The sequence below is a fragment of the Carcharhinus amblyrhynchos genome, chromosome 1, assembly GCF_965287045.1.
Source record: "Carcharhinus amblyrhynchos chromosome 1, sCarAmb.v2.hapA, whole genome shotgun sequence".
NCBI classification, from domain to species: domain Eukaryota; kingdom Metazoa; phylum Chordata; class Chondrichthyes; order Carcharhiniformes; family Carcharhinidae; genus Carcharhinus; species Carcharhinus amblyrhynchos.
Window position 1 is genome coordinate 62,737,735 of NC_137324.1, and position 16,039 is coordinate 62,753,773.

At 41.0% G+C, this 16,039-nt stretch overlaps 1 protein-coding gene across 1 annotated transcript; it reads left to right on the forward strand.

Moving 5' to 3' along the window:
- Positions 1-537: 537 nt before the first annotated feature.
- Positions 538-8,013, forward strand: LOC145343341 (granzyme K-like). Its single transcript, XM_080189853.1, has 4 exons — positions 538-647; positions 801-948; positions 2,423-2,698; positions 7,825-8,013. The coding sequence occupies exons 1-4, from the start codon at positions 538-540 to the stop codon at positions 8,011-8,013; spliced, it is 723 nt and encodes a 240-aa protein (XP_080045979.1).
- Positions 8,014-16,039: the final 8,026 nt, after the last annotated feature.

Here is a 16,039-nt window from a genome sequence, read left to right on the forward strand (position 1 = left end):
CTACTGAAAGTCAGTGCAGAATTACAGGCTGAATGGCCTCTTTCTGTGCTGTACCAATTCTATAATTCTGTGACCTCCATCTGTCTGCACTTCACAAATAACTAAACCACTGCTTTTACACTGCAGATCAAAATAATAAATGACATTAACAGAAATTTGAACTAGAACAGAACATTCTGGAAATGCACAACATGTCAGTCAACATCTGATGAAGAATTCCACTTAAACTCCAACTTTTCAGACAATGGCTAAGCTGATATTTAATTCAGTCTTTTTTTTATTTGCATGATAATCTGTCTTATTGTATGTCTGAATGAAATGCAGAAGCTGTACATACACGAGGGAGAAGGAGGTATATGGGAAGAGGTAGAGTGGAAGCAAGTACATGTGGAATATTAACACTGGCATAGACCAGCTCAACCAAGTGGCTTTCCTCTGCACTGTAATATCAATAGCAGGAATTCTCCGGCTGTTCACGACTGTGGGATTCTCTGGTCCTGCCAGCGGTCCACACCACACCACGGGTTTCCTGACAGCATGGGGTGGCTTCAATGGAAGATCCCATTGACAGCAGCTGGATCCAAGGATCCCGTTCCCAGTGAACAACACGCCAAGAAAAATGCAGAGAATCTTTCCCATAGTTCGATGTAAGAATGAAAAAAAGTAGATAGTAAGGGTTGGTAAATTTTTTTCAGATTGATATCCTTACACTATTTGAAACTCTGATTGTTCTTTTTCTCCTTAACTTTTAAAAATTGTCTTTTTTTAATGAGAGAATAATTATCTCTTTTTCTGACAAGACGCAGCAAATGGCCTATTCAAGTAGTTCTTGGAGCTCATAATGTCTCACAGAATGAGAAGAGTCAAGAAAAGTTTCCGGTGAAGAAGCAACATCCCCACCAAGGTTTCAATAGAAAAACTCCAGAAAATGACATCATGCTGCTCGAAGTATGAACTTCATTTCTTTCATTTGGGTTTGTTTGTGGTGTTTAAAATCATTAACTTAAAAAGACATCAATGTTGAATTTCACAGAAACATTTTACATCTTCAGTCTCTTAGAGGAGAGGGTTTTGGCAGATAATGAGTGAGATTGGGCAACACTTTTATTAGTTACATTACTTTCAAAGATTGAGACACAAACATTCAGAAAATTACAGTTCCTGCGATGCAATTCTTCACATACGTGTTGATATTAGATATCAGCAAGCTGCCTGATCCTGAGCAGGTATCACAATTGAGCCTAACCTTGTCTTGACTCTGGTCCGATTGGTTTTCAGCAATATTCATTTGACAAGGATTAAGTGCCATTTTCTTAAATCAACCTTTTCTTGTCAAGCCTGCAAACCAACTCTGATTCAGTGAGGACTGTTGGAGAACATACAGAAGCAACACCAGCCACACACCCAAAATGAGGTACCAACCTGGTCAGGCTATGAGACAGGGTTATATGTATTCTAAACTGTGGAAGAAGCACATAACAGACAGAACTAATCAGCATGCACCTCACTTCACATTTGCTTGCTTTATGTGCATATCACTTCAGTCATACTGATTAGAAAAGAACTGTGTGGATGGAAATCAATGCTTGCCCACCACTGGCTTATACAGTTCTCTAACTGAAATCTCATTAAGATTTGACATCAGCTCTTAAACACTGCATGGTCTTTATTTTCTGCATCTCTTATGATAAAATCTAGAATCCCATTATTTATTTTTACCTCTTGTTTCCATGCTACACAGCACCACATCTGCCTCCATTCAATTATAATTGCGACAAGTATTTTTTAACCAAACTGGTGCTACTTAAACACTGAAGACATTGGATTTTATCAGCCACGTTTTACCCAATTCCCACATTCCTTGCATTGGTTTCTTAAAAAGAATTAGAAAATGATACCTACTCCAAACCATCCAATGGGAGATGTTAAATTTCTTACACATTTCTACGTGTTGATGAACAGAGTAAATAGATCACACACAGGTCAGGAAAATCCAAGATTCAAGTTAATTACTGCCAGCTCGGACAGCAGTTACTTTCCTACAAATGGTTTCAATCACCCTCTGACCGCAAATCAATAATAATCAACTGGGAATCCTGCTCCAGATTGTCCAGTGATTTGCTGCTGTGTGGATGATGGATGTGAATTGGGTTGGGCTGAGTTGTGAATCTCCAGATAACAACAATCACCATCACAGTCCATCAATGGTAAACAACATCTGGAGAGACAGAGTAGAGAGTAGTCAGTGCCCATGGAATCATTGACTGATCCACATCAGAGTATTCAGTCCTGGAGGGGAGATGTTTGCGAGGCAGGTTTCTTACAAGGAGAAGATTATAGACCTATTCTGGAATAAATCAATACAATGAGATCTTCACATTTTGAAGAGCAAAAATATTAAGTTTTTCTTATTGTACCACAGCTGGCCAGTGAAGTAAAGATCAACAAATATGTGAAACTGCTCAAACTACCTAAAGACAAGGTTGCGGATCTGAAACGTGGAACACGCTGTACAGTGGCAGGATGGGGAATAACAAATGAATGTCGCAAATCTCGATCTGACACACTTCAAGAAGTGAAGCTGTATGTAATAGATCGTAAAACATGCAACAGTAAGGATTATTACAATCATAAACCCGAGGTAACCCAGGACATGATCTGTGTTGGTGACAGCAAAGGCAGAGAAGACACATGTTTGGTGAGTGTACTGTGTTAGTTTATTATTTGACTACTAATTTAAACACTTTCCAAGCATTCAAGATTAATGTGATAAACAGAAGTCGACTCTTAATTCTCTTCACAATCTTCCTTTATTTAACACTTTAGGTACCAAACTGAAACTAACAACAGTTGCAACATTTTAATATTAACTCTTCACCCAAGATTAACTCTTCAATGAACATTAGCTCTTTAACTCTAATTCTTTAACTGAAAATAGATACTACCTGGTTTAGAATGGAATGGCCAGGTCTGCTCCCGATGTAGAATCTATCCTCATGTCTTCTCTAAAGGTGCTCTTCAGGACACTGCTTACGATGGTTGATCTCTAGATTTATCACTAGAGACAAAGGGCTGCACATCTTTTTTAACCACAAATTGTTTCAACTTTCTAGAAGGTTCTCTAACACCCAGCCAATGGTGTAACCAGCAACCGATCACATTGCTCAAACAGCCAATGGAATTAGTTTTAAATGACTCCATAATGCTTGGTTCAGATAACATGTAGCTCACATCACATATGGGTAACCCATAAATTTTGGTGCCATAGATCTAACTCCAGCTGAACAACTCCCTTCGTTTTGGTCAACTCAGGAAGCTTTAGACCACAGTTCCCAGACCAGGTCACTATTCCCAGTAACTCTGCAGCTTGCAGTGGTTTCTAATTACATCTTGATCAAAAATCCTAGCATGCTTAACTCTAATTACACCATTGCTTTTTAAAGGTAATCTTGCCATTATTATAGTTAAAATCATTGCCATAGTTATCCTTTCTCCATCCACTAGCTAATATCAGTGAAAATAATCACAAACTTTTAGAATTTCTGTAAAAACATATAGGTTCTGGAAGGAATCCTGTTCTTCTAAGGTGCTTTGGTTTGTTTGTGACTACAAGCTCACTTTATCAAGGTTGACCCTGAACTGCCCTTGAAGTGCTCTTGGAAGTCACACAATTTTATCATTAAAATGCTACAAATGACCTCTTATGTCTCTGTAAAAGTAATCATGTCCCATATCTTAGCTTTCTCTGATAATCCTTAGCTTCCTTATCACTTGTCCAACTCAATTTTAAAATTATTTATGTTATCAGCTTCGACCATCTTTCCGGGTGAAATGTTCCAGTTCCTGATAACTTTGTGAGTGAAAGAAATTCCCCCCATCGCTCATTGAATCATAGAATCTCTACAGAAGGAGGCCATTCAGCCCATCGAGTCTGCACCAATAACAATCCCATACAGGCCCTATCCTTGTCAACCCACATAATTCCCTTGACTCTAAGGGTCAATCCCATCAGGCTTCTTCCCCGTAATCCCAAGTATTTATCACACTAATCCCCCTAACCTACACATCTTGGGACACTAAGGGGCAATTTAGCATGGCAAATCCACCTAACCCACATATCTTTGGACTGTGGGAGGAAACCGGAGCATCCGAAGGAAACTCACGCAGACACGGGGAGAATGTGCAAACGTCACACAGTCACACGAGGCTGGAATTGAACCCAGGTCCCTGGCGCTGTGAGGCAGCAGTGCTAACCACTGTGCCACTATGCCACTCTCTCCTCTTGACCTATCACTAAAATTTTGAATCTGTGACCTCGGGTTATTGACCTACTGTCGATGGTAGCCATGATGTTGAGATGCTGGCATTAAACTGGGGTAAGCACAGTAAGAAGTCTCTCAACACCAGGTTAAAGTCCAGCAGGTTTATTTGGCAGCACAAGCTTCTGGAGCACTGCCCCTTCATCAGGTGAGTGAGAGTTGTGTTCACAAACAGGGCATATAAAGACACAACCCCTGTTTATAAGATAATTGTTGGAGTGCGAGTCTTTACAGGTCTTCACAGTCTTTACCTGTAAAGGCTCACATTCCAATCATTATCTTGTAAACAGACTTTGTGTCTTTATATGCCCTGTTTGTGAACACAACTCCCACTCACCTGATGAAGGGGCAGTGCTCCGGAAGCTTGTGCTGCCAAATTATCCTGCTGGACTTTAACCTGGTGTTGTGAGACTTCTTGTTGACCTACTGACTAGAGGGAACAGCCTTTCTCTGTTCTCTGTTTTCACCTTGAAAACTCTCATTAGGTCACTTCTTAACCTTTTCTCTTCCAAGGAGAACAATCCTAACTGGTATCCTTTCCTCATAACTGAAACCCTAATCCTGGTAATTTCTCCTTGATAACACTTCTTGGGTATTAAGATCTTTCCTGAAGTGTTTTATGATTTTACTAATAATTATTTACTTTTATATTCCAGGCCTCCCTATTATTAACTCATATGCTTTTTAAATGAAATAAAAGTGGAAATTACTGGAAATAATCAATACTCTGGCAGGCTCTGTGGAGAGACAAACTGAGTAAGCGGGTGGAATTTTGCTATTTTTTGGCAAAGTGTCAATTCAGGCGGAGAAAGCAGAGTGTCAGCTGCACTGCCAGATTTTCCTGCTTTCCCCTTTTAAAAAAAAAATAGGGGGCAGGTCCCAAAGCCCACTCCATCAGCAACTTAGGCTCTTGTAAAAAGGAACACCCTATGGACACAGAACCATTCTGCCCCCCGACTCCTCCACCTCGCCCGATAGACACGGAACCCCTCCCCCACCATAGAACCACCCCTGCCCCAACCACGGAACTCCATCCACCCCTCTCCCAACTTGTAACCCTCGGCACCTCCTCAATGGAACAGCCTCAGCAGAGCCCCTGGCAGTGTCAGGAGAAAGTGCCAAGTGACAGTGTTGGTCAGTGCGTCCAGTGGATTGCGCTCACCAGGTGTACAATGTGGGGGCCTTTGCCCCTCACTCTAACATGAATACACATTCCAACATTAACACCTGGTATACATATGCAAATAGATGAAACAGATCTGGGGGGCTGGGAAAAGACCCCTAAGCTGTTCCTGTCCCCTGAAAACAGGAGCTAAACAGTACACCCCAATGTTTCAAATCCTCATGACTCAACTCTTGAAACATTAACTCTGTTTTCCTGTCTTCACAGATGCTGCCAAAATGCTGAGTTTATCTAGCATTTTCTGCATTTGTTTCAGGTTTTCAGCATCCACAGTATTTTGCTTTTTAAATGACTAACAACTTGTCTTGCCACAATTAAGGGTTTGTGTATTTGGACACAAAAGTAGTTTCAAAACCATAAGAACATAGGGAATAGCAGCAGGAATAGGTCATCCAGCCCATCAAGCCTGCTCCACAATTCAAACAGATCATGGCTGATCATCTATCTCAGCATCATTTTTTCCCACTTCTACATATCTCTCCATGTCATTAGTATCCAGAAATCTATTGATTTCAGTCTTGAATATTTTTAATGATTGAACTTCCACAGCTGGCTTGAGTAGAGAATTCCAAAGTTCATCATCTTCTGAATGAGGAAATTGCTGCTTATCTCAGTCCTAAAGGGGCTGCCCCTTATTCTGAGACTGTGTGTCCCTTAGTTCTAAACACCACAGCCAGGGGAAACCTCTACCTCTACCCTTTTGAACCCTGTAAGAGCTTTTTAAGTTTCAATGAGCAAGCCTTTCATTCTATGAAGTTCTAGAGAATACAGACCCAGTTTCTTCAGTCACTCCTCATGGAATAATCCCAACATTCCGGGAATCAGTCTCCATTGTACTTCTTTTATGGAAAGCATATTCCTCCTTAGTCAAGGAAACAAAACTGTACACAGTCCTTCAGATGTGGTCTTACCAAAGCTCTATACAAGTTCAGCAAGACATCTTTACTTCTGTACTCAAATCCCCTGGAAATGAAGGCCAACATACCATTTGCCTTATTGTTTCCTGCACCTGCATGCTATTTATACTAAATATACTCTTTCCACATTGATTGTCAAAAAATGCATCACATCACACCCTTCTGCACTGAATTCCAACTGCCATTTTTTATCCATTTCACTACTCTCTCTCCATCCTCCTGAAGTCTACGACTAACCTCATCAATATTGATTATGTTGCAGAATATTCTGCAAATTATATAATGTGGTTCACTATGAAACAGAGTCTAGGTCACCAATAAAACTTGTTGACTGAACACTATTTTCTTTTTGTAGGTAATTCGTACTTTCAACTATGGAAATAAACAGTTCCTTTTTACTTATCATATATCAAACTCTCCATGAAATGTCAATTCTTATGATAAAGAGTTCGCAGTTGTTCCCAGCTTCCAATGGGTTGCTTCCTTTTTACTTCCAAGTTGGGTAACATCTGATTACAGAACTGACTTTCACCGTAAGGGTTACTCTGTAGAACTTTTTCTTCTGGCTTCAAGCCAGGTAAATCTTCCAGTCTTCTTTAAATTCTTACAAACTCAGACTGGAAATCTCCCATCCTCCCCATCCTCCCCAGTGCGGAAATTGTAGTGGGTGGAACAGAAAATTCAGTGAACAAACATCCGTTGACTTTGGGCAGGAGTTTCTGGTCTTTGGCATGCATGGTGGAGAATCCCACCATCAGCCTTCAATTTGAGCGTAAGCTCTCATCCAAGTTATGTGTGCTAAACAATAAAGTCAGCATTTCCTCTGCTTCAGGTGCAGACCTGGTTGATTCTATCTTTTCATCGCTACCTTTTAGACATCTGCAAACAATGCAAGATCAAACCAAACTCCTGTAGTTTGTCTGTTATATTGATGACTTTATAGGGAAGCCTGTAACCTGATCTCAAAAGTCAGGGAATTCATGTCTGCAGGGTATTAGGATGGGCCTTTGGATTACTAGCCCAGCAATATTATCACTACACCACAATCTCCCCTCACAACTTAAATCATACACTTGTAATAATTAAACTACATTTTTAAAGGGAGGAATGAGCTATTAGGTGGTAATGGCAGATTATAGCAACAAATTCAAGAGAAGGTTGATTAACCACGAGATAATATGCTTGATAGCAAGATATGATGGGACATGATATTTCTTGGATCAATGAGGTTAATTGCAAAGTATATTCCAGGCACGTATATATTGATATTCTTGTAATCCTTAACATGTACATCAAAACTGAGCACTGTTCAATTTGACATGAATGTATTACAAATTGAACAGCTGCAAATATAATCAATTCCAGTTGATATCACTCTTCTCACTTTTTCATTTTTCTTTTCCAGGGTGATTCAGGTGGTCCTTTAATTTGTAAAGGTGTGTACAAAGGGATTGTGTCATACGGCCAAGGATGCGCTGATCCCAAGAAGCCTGGGATTTACACTCTCATATCAAAGAAATATGTGGACTGGATTCAGAAAATAATTGGTGTGCAAGCTTACAACATGACAACTGAGGATTATTTTGAGTTTTGAGTCTTACTGTCACTCTGTTTTACTTCATAACTTGTTGAATTGCTTTGCTCAGAGAAAAACCAGCATGTTTTTATCCAAAGCTCTTGTACATTGTACTGCATTAATTACAAAGTGGAATAAAAACCTGAAATGTGAAATTCTCAATGTGTGAAATGAGTCACACTGAATCTCCAACGGCGTTATAAAAAGAAAGAACAAAGAAAATTACAGCACAGGAACAGGCCCTTCAGCCCTCCAAGCCGAAACTGACCATGCTGCCTGACTTAACTAAAACCCCCTACCCTTCCAGGGACCATATCCCTCTATTTCCATCCTATTCATGTACTTATCAAGACGTCCCTTAAAAGTTATTTCCATTTTCACTTCCACAACCTCCCCCAGCAACAAGTTCCAGGTACCCAATACTCTCTGTGTAAAAAATCTACCTTGTACATCTGTTTTAAACCTTGCCCCTCACACCATAAACCTATACCCTCTAGTAATTGACTCTTCCACCCTGGGAAAAAGCTTCTGACTATCCACTCTGTCCATGCCTCTCATAATCTTGGAGACTTCTATCAGGTCTTCTCTCAACCTCCGTCACTCCAGTGAGGACATACCAAATTTCTCCAAGCTCTCCTCATAGCTAATGCCCTCCATACCAGGCAACATCCTGGGAAATCTTCTCTGTACCCTCACCAAAGCCTCCACATTCTTCTGGTAGTGTAGCCACCAGAATTGAACACTACATTCCAAGTGCGGCCTCACTTAAGTTTCTATAAAGCTGCAACATGACTTGCCAATTTTTAAACTCAATACCCTGGCCGATGAAGGCAAGCATGCCAAATGCCTTCCTGACTACCTTCTCCACCTGCATTGCCACTTTCAGTGACCTGTATATCTGTACACACAGATCCCTTTGTCTATCAATACTCTTTAGGGTTCTGTCATTTACTGTCTATTTCCTATCTGTATTAGGCCTTCCAAAATGCATTATCTCACAGTTGTCCAGATTAAACTCCATCTGACATCTCTCTGCCCAAGTCTCCAAATGACCTATATCCTGCTGTATCCTCTGATGGTCCTCATCGCTATCCACAAATCCACCAACCTTTGTGTCATCTGTAAACTTATTAATCAATCCAGTTACATTTTCCTCCAAATCATTTATATACAGCAAAAGTCCCAGCATTGATCCCTGAAGAACACCACTTGTCACAGCCCTTCATTCAGAAACGCACCCTTCCACTGCTACCCTCTGTCTTCTTTGACAAAGCCAGCTTTGTATCCACCTTGCCTCTGATTCCATGTGACTTCACCTTCTGCACCACTCTGACATGACGAGCCTTGCCAAAGACCTTACTGAAGTCCACGTAGGCAACATCCACTGCTCCACTCTCTTCAATCATCTTCATCACTTCCTCAAAAATCTCAATCAAGTTCATGAGACATGGCCTCCTCTTCACAAAACCACGTTGCTCTCACTAATACGTCCACTTATTTCCAAGTGAGAATAAATCCTGTCTCAAAGAATCTCTCCAATAATTTCCCTACACTGATGTAAGGCTCATCGGCCTGTAATTACCTGGATTATTCTTGCTACCCTTCTTAAACAAAAGAACAACATTGGTATTCTCCAACCCTCTGAGACCTCCCCTGTAGCCAGTAGTTACGTAAAATGAAAATGAGTTGAACTATGAGAGTAAGTGCAATTGTGAAGTGATATTTTAGTGACAGGGCAGATTTTCCCTGCCTCAGAAAACAACCATGAATTGTTTTTTTATCCATGGTGCAGTGGGGCAGTGGCTAGCACTGGGACCCAGGTTCGATTGCCGGCTCGGGTCACTGCTGTGTGGAATTTGCATGTTCTCTCCATGTCTGCGTGTGTTTCCTCCAGGTGCTCTGGTTTCCTCACACAGTCTGAAAGATGTGCTGGTTAGGTACATTGACCTAAACAGGTGCCGGAGTGTGGCGACTCGAGAAATAGGTACAGTTCTCACACGGGGACATCTAGGGGTGTTCGCCAGTGCATCTTCCGAGGTATTTCTGGGATACAATGCTCTGAGTAATAGAAGATTTGTTATAATACATCCTCATAGAAATGCTTACAACTGAACACACTTAACCAGAGCTTTATTTGATTATAACATTGTTTTGATGTTATAGTGTTTGATGTCATAGATGTTTGATAGGACGGCACAGTGGCACTGTGGTTAGCACTGCTGCTTCACAGTGCCAGGGATCTGGGTCTGATTTTCGGTTTGGGTCACTGCCTGTGCAGAGTTTGCACGTTCGCCCCGTGTCTGTATGGGTTTCCTCCGGGTGCTCCGATTTCCTCCTACATTCTGAAAGATGTGCACTGACCCGAATTGGCACTGGACTGTGCCGACGAGACGAATTTCACAATAACTTCATTACACTATTAATTTAAGCTTTACTTGCGACTAATAAAATAAAAAAAGTCAGAACTTGAAAAGAGTTCCAATCCCTTGTGATAAAGGCAATGTCAATTAGGCATTTTAATTATTTTCTTTATAACTGTTCACTAGTTTTTAGAGATTCCTGTACATCGACCTAAATGGCTCTGTTCTTTCTCAGTTCCTGCTTTCTCACTACTTAGTGCCATAGAAAGAAAGATGAGTATTTTCTAAGTGGATGATCTCACTCTTTCCACACTAAACTTCAATTGCTGAAGTTACCCCACTGATCAAATCTATTAATGTCCTATTGAAATGTCCTTTCAACTCCCATCTACAATAATTGCTCTGCCACCTAACTTAGTGTCTACAATTTTCATCCAAATTTTGAACTCGCTGTTTACTCATCTAAGTCATTGGTTAATACAGAGCATAACAAGGCTTCAAGACAGATGTGTAAGAGGCAGTACTAGTCATATTCTGTCAACTGGATTATATACACATATGATGAAAGACAAGTAACATTCATGCCATAGAGATGCCAGGTAATGACATTCTCCAACAAAAGAGAAGCTAGTCATCTCCCCTCAAAATTCATTGGATTTTCATCACTGAATCCCCCACTATCAACATCCCTGGAATTACCATTGACCAAAAATTCAACTGAACTAGCCATATAAACACTGTGGCTACGAGAGCAAGTCAGAGTTAGAAATCCTGCAGCAAGTAACTCAGCTCCTGACTCCCCAAAACCTGTCCACAATCGACAAGGCACGAGTCAGGATTGTAATGGAATACTCTCCTCTTACCTGGATGAGTGCAGCCCCAACAATACTCAAGAAGCTTGACACCATCCAGGACAAAGCAGCCCACTTGACTGGTATCCCTTTCACAAACATTCATTTATTCACCATCAATGCACAGTAGCAACAGTGTGTACCATCTACAACATGTCTTGCAGGAACACACCAAGATTCCTTCGACAGCACCTTCCAAACCCACGAATACTATCATCTAGAACACAAGAGGAGATAAATGGGAACATCACCCTCTGGAAGTTGTCCTCCAAGCCACTCACTACCTTGACTTAGAAGCATATCACCATTCCTTCACTGTCACTGGGTCAAACTCCTAGAACCCCCTTTACTAACCACCTTGACTGCAATGACTGCAGCTGTTCAAGAAGGCAACTCAACATGACCTGGACAATTAAGACACTGAATGCTGGCCTACCCTGCAAAACCTCCATTCCATGAATGAATAAAACAAAAATCAGGCTGTCTGATCAATTGATTGGAACAAGAAGACTTTACAATGGCTGTCTCGCCCTCATTAAAAGGACTTAATCTCCACCTCCTGAAGGCCAAATCTTGTCCAAAGCATTAATTCAAAAATGTTCTCAGATCTGCGAGATATTTCTGCCACCTTTAGCACCAGCTTCCCCGCTTCATGGTCCCACTGGATTACAGAACTGTACTCCTCCTCCTTCTCATCAGCAGCAACAGCTCCCTTCATGTGAAGGAGCCTACCATATAGAGTGAATGGACTCTAAAAGAAGGGAACTGGGTCAGGGTCACAACAGGGTCAGGATAGCGTGAGAAATTTGCACCACACCCTCATCTCCAATGAGAGGAAAGAAATCCAGTTCACTATATTCTGGCTATAAATAATAACATAGACAGTCTTATACTACTGTATGAATATCTCAGGATTTAAATTTTGTTGCAGAATTTCAACTTTATTAAAGCCACCACAATTTTACTCCCTGATCTTGTTCTCAACATTATATTTGTTTCCATCTTTATTAAGGTTGAATTGGTTTTCTTCATCAAACCAATCATAGATCATAATTTCAAATCTTTGCTTTAAGCAGAATATTGCAGCATAAAAAGGTTTGTTTGTTTTCTTACTCCATCTTCATACATGAAATGATTATAAAGTACAGGCTGTATTCAAGCTGAAATGTAGAATCATTTTGTTGTAGAGTAAACATAGCATGCATGATATGCACATCATCGATCCTCTGTGCAGTCAAAACGGCTGCTTCTGAAAACTGTGTGGCTGGAATAATGAGACTTTGCAGTTACAAAAAAAACATATCTGATTCACTGTTTAACCACATCAAAGTTTGCTCAAATTTTAAAGATTAGACATTATGACTGAATGTTAGCAGTAACAACCTAAGCTTTAAGAAATGACACATTCAGGTTCGAACTGAATATATATGAATCATAGTTAGCATTTATAACTAAAATCGAAACAATAATTTCTCTCTAGTGCTTGGTCCTCAATGGAAGAATATTGACAGTATACTGCATCTTTGCTTGGGGAAATTGTTGTGTGGGAAATATGTAGAAAATTCTTAACAAAAGTAATGGAGAATTTAAAACCTCATTAAAAGTTAATAAGAGGATTGTTGTATCTTTTACCACACTTCTGACAAGATTGACTCATGAAGTCCAGGGTGGTTGGTTTGCTGGCTTTTTCTATAACTGACACATTTATCTACAGAAAGAATTGAAAACCTTTTTCTACCGAACACTGAATGAAAACTTAACCAAGTGATATTTTATAGAGGGAGAAACATTGCGGACAACTCTGATGAGGTTTCCCAGCCAAAAGGATGACTCATCTTTCTTTCAGATGCTAACAGACGTGCATTTTATTTACGGTACTTATCTGGTTAGACTTAAAGTTTCTTCTGTTTGTGTCTTCTCTTCAAGTGCTGAAAAATATTTTGGGGTGGGTGTTTGCTTGACTGGAGTTACTAGTGGAATATTTTTTCAACTGCAATTAAATCAGTTTTTAGTTATACATTATAACCCAGCATCAACTTTTCTTAAATTACATTTCTGTGAAGCTGCTGGGAGTGTTTTATTAAAGGTGCTGCATCAGAGTTATTGTTACTTAATATTAGAGATGCCATTTAGCTGGTTTAAACAAACAAACAATGCTTTAATATAGTCATTTATTCATAGCTGATACTAGATACATTATAGAAATTCATTTTGGAAGCCTTTGGTCTGAAATTCACCTTTCCAGACATACACCATATACTTTAGACACTGGGTAAATTGATGATTCACTATCTGTAGTGTTTCACTCTCCCAACTGTCAAACTACATCGTATAGAAATCATAGAAACTCTACAGTACACAAATAGGCCATTTGGCCCATCGTGTCTGCACTGACCACAATCCCACCCAGGCTCCTACCCCATATCCCTACATATTTACCCACTAATCCTTCTAACCTACGCATCTCAGGACACTAAGGGGCAATTTTAGCATGGCCAATCAACCTAACCTGCACATCTTTGGACTGTGTGAGGAAACCGGAGCACCCGGCGGAAACTCACGCAGACACGAGGAGAATGTGCAAACACCACACAGTGACCCGAGCCAGGAATTGAACCCAGGTCCCTGGAGTTGTGAAGCAGCAGTGCTAACCACTGTGCTACCGTGCCACCCAAAAAAATAGCAGCAGAATGTATATGAATCCAAACCTGGATGATTTCCTGTAAACCAAAGGTCTCCTGGCATTGCTTATTTCCAGGATATGTGCCCCACCAAGTATGTTGTTGGTCAAAGCATTGAAGCTGCTGTCTAATTAAAAATGAAACCAACAATGCAGAATTCACAGTGCAAACTGCACGATAGCACAGTGGTTAGCACTAATGCCTCTCTGCGGTAGGGACCCAGATTCAATTCTGGCCTTGGGTGACTGTGTGGAGTCTGCACATTCTCCCTATGTGTACATGGTTTCCAGGTTCTCCAGTTTCCTCCCACAGTCCACAGATGTGCCTATTCGGTCGATTGCCATGCTAAATTGCCCCTTAGAGTCCCAAGACATGTCAGTTAAAGGGATGGTAAATGTGTGGGGTTACCGGGATAAGACGGGGGAAAGGGCCTGAGTAAGGTACTCTGTCAGAGAGAGTTGGTGCAGACTCGATGGGCCAAATGGCCTCCTTCTGTGCTGTAGGAATTTTATAACACTGGAATTTGTTTTATTTGTCCTTGGGATATGTGTGACATAAGCAAGACTGTATTTATTACCCATCCCATTGCCCTGAGGGCATTAAGGCAAATCTGACATGAAAACAAAAAATGTTGGATCAGAGCGCATCTGTGAAGAAAATCATGAAATTAATATTGAACATTTCAATAGAGCTGGGAAAAACACACTTAAAAGGAACAGAACATAGCGTAGGAAGATTTCAAGAGAGAATCAGAATGGCCTGGCAAATGTTGAAATGGAAAGCTAGAGATGGTTAAGATATTAACATGGAACAACAGAGAGTAGCATCACAAAATAAATATAAAACACCTGAGACACATAGAGCACATGAGTAGCCGAGGCAGTGGAGAATACATACAGAAAAAGGTGGCAAAACAATTCCAGCAGCTCAGAAACTTAAGCACTCCAGGTAATAATTTTCCTGAGCCTGATTTTCTATTTAGAAAGTGGCTTCCCTGGAGTAATCAGTTTGATAAGATGGCAATGCATGACCTTGATGCTGCCAACCAGAGACATCTGATCTCTCCTGCTCATGGTGGCATGCTGGAAAATCATGTGGTATCATCAGGAAATGGATAGAATGTGATAAAATTCTTCCACATCACAGAACTGTTACATCGCTATGATCGTTCATCAACAAGTGTAAAATGCAGATCTTGCAATACTCAGGGAAACCTGCTTATCTTCCGAACACTTTCCAAGATCGGAAGTATATCCATTTTACAGGGTAGAGAAGCAGTGACAGTTCAATATCGAGGTTCACAATGCATTCAACAGCTTCAACTGAAGCAGTGTGAAGGATTGTGAGGACAACACGTCGCTGGATTCCGGGGAAGTGCCGGAAGATTGGAAAACGGCTAATGTTACGCCGTTGTTTAAGAAGGGTGCCAGGCAAAAGGCGGGGAATTATAGGCCGGTTAGTTTAACGTCTGTGGTAGGTAAAATGTTAGAATCCGTCATTAAGCAGGAAATTGCGAGGCATCTTGAAGGGAATTGCTTGATAGGGCGGACGCAACACGGTTTCATTAAAGGGAAGTCGTGTCTGACAAATTTACTGGAGTTCTATGAGGATGTGTCTAGGGCAGTGGATAGAGGAGAGCCGGTGGATGTGGTCTTTCTGGATTTTCAGAAGGCGTTTGACAAGGTACCTCACAAGAGGTTATTGCAGAAGGTCAGGGGACATGGAGTTGGGGGTAGGGTGTTAGCGTGGATAGAGGATTGGTTGTCAAATAGGAGGCAGAGAGTGGGGGTCAATGGGTGCTATTCGGATTGGCGGTTGGTGACTATGGGGTGCCCCAGGGGTCGGTGCTGGGGCCTCAGCTATTTACCATTTATATAGATGATCTGGAGGAGGGAACCGAGTGCAGGGTGTCGAAATTTGCTGATGACACCAAGATTGGGGGAAAGGCAAATTGTGCGGAGGGTGTGGAGAGTCTGCAGAAGGATCTAGATAGGCTGGGCGAATGGGCCAGGAAATGGCAAATGGAATTTAATGTTGGCAAGTGTGAGGTGGTCCACTTTGGTAGGAAGAATGGTAGGAAGGACTATTACTTACGTGGCGAAAAACTGCAGCAGGCGACGGTGCAGAGGGACCTCGGGGTCCTTGTGCATGA

Bases quoted from the DNA above. Each gene is read 5' to 3' on its own strand.
- LOC145343341 (XM_080189853.1), top strand. From the start codon at position 538: ATGGGGTGGCTTCAATGGAAGATCCCATTGACAGCAGCTGGATCCAAG. The intron at 648-800 runs GTAAGAATGAAA...TTTTCTGACAAG, and splicing joins AATCTTTCCCATAGTTCGAT to ACGCAGCAAATGGCCTATTC. The intron at 2,699-7,824 runs GTGAGTGTACTG...TTTCTTTTCCAG, and splicing joins GCAGAGAAGACACATGTTTG to GGTGATTCAGGTGGTCCTTT.